This window comes from Mandrillus leucophaeus, unplaced genomic scaffold (genome assembly GCF_000951045.1).
Source record: "Mandrillus leucophaeus isolate KB7577 unplaced genomic scaffold, Mleu.le_1.0 Scaffold860, whole genome shotgun sequence".
Lineage (NCBI taxonomy): Eukaryota > Metazoa > Chordata > Mammalia > Primates > Cercopithecidae > Mandrillus > Mandrillus leucophaeus.
The window spans coordinates 127,997-132,262 of NW_012109364.1; the positions used below are offsets into that span (position 1 = coordinate 127,997).

A 4,266-nucleotide genomic window follows, 5' to 3' on the forward strand; every position below is an offset into this window, starting at 1 on the left:
TAGGGTTGAGGCCTTCTATATGATAAAGTACTCAATCCAGCAACTCTGCCTGAGAAGATCAATTAATATTTCATTTGGAACCCTAACTCTAGCCTCTTACTATCTGTGTGACATTGACCAATTTACTGAGACTCTCTGAGTATGTTTCCTTGTCTTCTAAAATGAAAAAGTACCATAGCTATCGTAGTGGTTGGGTTCTCAAGTCAGTAAGTAAGGGGATGGAGGACCTAAGTTGAAATTCCCTTTGAAAATCACTTCAATTGTCCATAAGTACAGTATATTGACTTTTGCATACACATCACTATACAGTAAGTCCTACAGACACTAAATTTTGAGCAACCATTGAGATAAACTAAATAAGAAATGAATGTATACATTACAGTTACTGTAACACTTGAATGGCATATGCACATGTCGAGACATTAAAGTCATCCTGGTTTTAGAACTCACAATCACTAACAGTACATGGGGTATGGATGGAGAATACCACTCCAGGTGCTTAACAAATGTCCGTATCCTTCCTTCCTTCTGCACGTTAAAAGACCTGGAAACGTTCCCGGAGCAGCTGGCTGAATGCGGTTACGTCAGAGACATAGGTATTGATTTACGCAGAGTACTTCGAGGGAAGAAGCTTGTGCGACTCGTTTGGGGTTCTTACCCTGGCATTGGCACTTAGAAGCACCTTGATGAATACGAAAAGGAATTATTGTTTACCCTAGGTTAGCGCTCGAGCTATTTCGACGCAATAGCGACTCCACGTACATTTGAAAAATCAAACTTCTCACATACATCACTTCCTGGAAGCCCTATTCAGACTTTAGCCCAAGCAATGCTGAGCCCAATCCTTCGGCCTTCCGTAGTCTCGCTCGGTTTCGCGAGACCGAGGCTGAGCTCCGCGCCGCCGCCGTGGGGGCGGCCCCAGAACACTTCCGGGTGTAACTGGTTGTGCTCTCTGTGTACTTCCGGCAGCCTCTAGACGGTTTCTTCTGCTTCCCGTACCACCCGGCTCAAGTAGCGGACACGGAACCGGGGACCATCAGCCCGTCAGCCTCCGGGCCCTGCAGTCTCTAGCCATGGACCGGGACCTTCTGCGGCAGTCGCTAAATTGCCATGGGTCTTCTTTGCTCTCTCTACTCCGGAGCGAACAGCAGGATAATCCACACTTCCGAAGCCTCCTGGGGTCGGCCGCCGAGCCAACCCGGGGCCCGCCGCCCCAGCAACTGTTGCAGGGCAGGTAATGCGACGTTGGTGCCACTGCGTCACGGGAGAGGGGACGCAGCTCTGGAAGCCACTACCGCAGCCCCGAGTCTGCGTCTAGAGGAAGTGGAGCCGCGGCCTAGAGCACAGGAGGATCGCGCGCTGGTGCCTTGGGCTGGGTGGAGGGAGGGCGCTCTTGAGGTGTGCAATGCGGTTTGCGGGGTGAACTTTTTCTATGGCACTGCTTGCTAGAGGCGCAGATTCCTTAGCTAAAATCCCTTGAGCTTTCGTATCTGGGTTGGAGGCGTCATTTTTTAAGTTTCCCCGTTCTCCACCTCCAGGTTAGTTAATAAGGGAATGCCTAGTTAAAACTTTTTCTCTGAGATTGTATGATCTGGATGATCTGGAGCTTGGGATGGAGAGGAATGGCCGATGAAAGCCGTAAGCAGAAGGTTAGAGTTTGTAAAAAGGCTTTGCAGATAAACCAATTTTCTTTTTTTTTTTTTTTTCTTTTTAAGAAAAGAGAAGAGAGTTGACAACATCGAGATACAGAAATTCATCTCCAAAAAAGCAGATCTGCTTTTTGCACTTTCCTGGAAATCAGATGCACCTGCAACTTCTGAAATTAATGAAGATAGTGAAGGTGAGTTTAGCCTTAAAACCTTTAAGATTGCCGTTCTGTTTAACAGTACTTCAGGTGAAACGGAACTCAAAACTATCGTTAGTGATTTTGTTAATTTTTTTTTTTTTTTTAGATCATTATGCAGTCATGCCACCTTTAGAGCAATTCATGGAGATACCTAGTATGGATCGAAGAGAGCTGTTTTTCCGAGATATTGAGCGTGGTGATATAGTGATTGGAAGAATTAGTTCTATTCGGGAATTCGGTTTTTTCATGGTGTTGATCTGTTTAGGAAGTGGTATCATGAGAGATATAGCCCACTTAGAAATCACAGTAAGTTATTTTTGTTATTTGGATTGCTTCTGTTTTTGTTAATTCACCTCAATGCAAGAATTATATCTTTGCATGCAGTTGTGTTCAAGTATACCTGCCAAGATACTTTTGGAAATTAAATGTTAATTGGAGAAAAATCGTTAACAAAAATTAGTGAAAGAAAGTTACCCAGTTTGTCCCTCCAATTCTGGTTTTGGGGATTTTTTAGATTTAAACTCTGGTTGGCAGGCACAGTGTCCTTTTTTAAGTGCTCAAAGAGGTATCAGTGGACATAGTGAGGTTGATTGGTATTCAGACTTATTTCTTGTAGTTGAACATATGTGTTCTTAATTAGTTAATATTTGACATTGTATATTTTCATGTGGATAATTTAGAAATTTCTGTCATTTATATATTTACAATAATCCTTTGCCCAAGATGGATAGTCCTGAATTTGAACTAATGTGTCATAATAAAAGATTGGGTATTTGCCATCTATCCAGGCGGATAAAAAGGAAGAAAAGCAGAAGGTATTACAGACTGGATAACAGACAAAAACTTTGGAGAATTCACATTTCATTTTCACTGGAATCCTTATACCTTTTAGACAAATTTTAGTTTGCTTTTGATGCGTGTAGTATACTGTCATAAGCCATCATATTTGGTTCCTAAACTAATGGAAAGTTTCATGAGATTTTAGTTTTTTAACCGAACCAGCAAACATATTTTACTGTGTCTGGACACAAAAATTACTTTTAACTAAATCGTTATTTAAATTTTTACTTTAGGTTGTTCATCTACTAGCTGTTTCATACCAAATAGCGAAGATAAAAGAAGACACCGTTCTTACCAAAGCTTGAAATGTCTAGTGTTTTAAAATACTTCTCATTACAGGCTCTTTGTCCCTTAAGAGATGTGCCGTCTCACAGTAACCATGGGGATCCTTTATCATATTACCAAACTGGTGACATCATCCGAGGTGATTAGTTTCATCATACTAATAAAAAAGTAATCATTGTTGAATTTTTGTTTTTATTAATTTTAAAAAATACAGTCTAAGTGGGTAGTGTTTGGGAAAGTTTATATTTTTTATGTTAGTTTATGTTTTCTTACTAATCAGCTTAGTTCTCTTTTTTTTTCTTAAGCTGGAATCAAGGATATTGACAGATACCATGAAAAGCTGGCAGTATCTCTGTATAGCTCTTCTCTTCCACCACACCTATCTGGTATTAAATTAGGTGTAATTAGCTCTGAAGAGCTTCCTTTGTACTACAGGTAATTTATATTATTTCAACAACAGTTCATTACAAAAGTCTCTTGCATTGAGGAATACCAAATTTTGTGAAACTTTTGACAACAAAGGGGAATTTTAATTTCTCTTACTGCAAAATGTGTTCATGTTATTTTTATAACAGTTAAACTACTTCAGACTTGGGAAAAGGTAACCATATCATAATATTGCCACACCATCTTATGCAAAAAATGGTATTAGTATTTAAACCTCAAATGATACTATTTCTTTATTCTTTACTATTTGTCTGAAATGGAGTGTCAGATTAGTCATTTTACAATTTTTGTGTTTGTATTTTCTTTTTTTAAGGAGAAGTGTTGAACTAAATAGCAATTCTTTGGAGTCCTATGAAAATATCATGCAGAGTTCCTTAGGATTTGTTAATCCAGGAGTAGTTGAATTCCTTCTAGAAAAACTAGGAATAGATGAATCTAATCCACCATCTTTAATGAGAGGCCTACAAAGGTATAGTAAATCAGTATTATTCTCTTAGGTTGTGAGGGGAGTGGTGGTAAGCTCAGAACCTGCATAGCTGAAGGACATATTTGACCGTCCTAAGCCACCTAGTAGCAGGCATATGCCAAAGGTTGAATGAACCAGGTGATCCCATCTTCTGGACTGGACTGTCTTATCAGTGATTAAGATGTATACCATGTAAACAAGTAGAGAAGGATGCAGAAACTTTTTATAAGAATTTTGTGTGTATGCTAAAGAAAAATACTGTTTTTTTTGTTTTGTGAGACAGAGTCTCGCTCTGTCACCCAAGCTGGAGTGCAGTGGTGCAATCTTGGCTCACTGCAAGCTCTGCCTCCCGGGTTCACGCCATTCTCCTGCCTCAGCCTCC

At 40.0% G+C, this 4,266-nt stretch overlaps 1 protein-coding gene across 3 annotated transcripts in view; it reads left to right on the forward strand.

Annotated features, from left to right (window-relative positions):
* The first annotated feature begins 947 nt into the window (after positions 1-947).
* The window catches only part of TTC14 (tetratricopeptide repeat domain 14), a 19,573-nt gene continuing 16,254 nt past the window's right edge, over positions 948-4,266 (forward strand). For all 3 annotated transcript variants that reach the window (XR_001004732.1, XM_011968857.1, XM_011968856.1), the window contains exons 1-6: positions 948-1,234; positions 1,716-1,840; positions 1,953-2,152; positions 3,026-3,110; positions 3,277-3,406; positions 3,732-3,887. Coding sequence is in view for 2 of the 3 variants with exons in the window: in XM_011968857.1 (XP_011824247.1) it covers positions 1,074-1,234; positions 1,716-1,840; positions 1,953-2,152; positions 3,026-3,110; positions 3,277-3,406; positions 3,732-3,887 (857 nt within the window). In the remaining variant the exon portion in view is untranslated. The remainder of the gene's footprint in view (positions 1,235-1,715; positions 1,841-1,952; positions 2,153-3,025; positions 3,111-3,276; positions 3,407-3,731; positions 3,888-4,266) is intronic.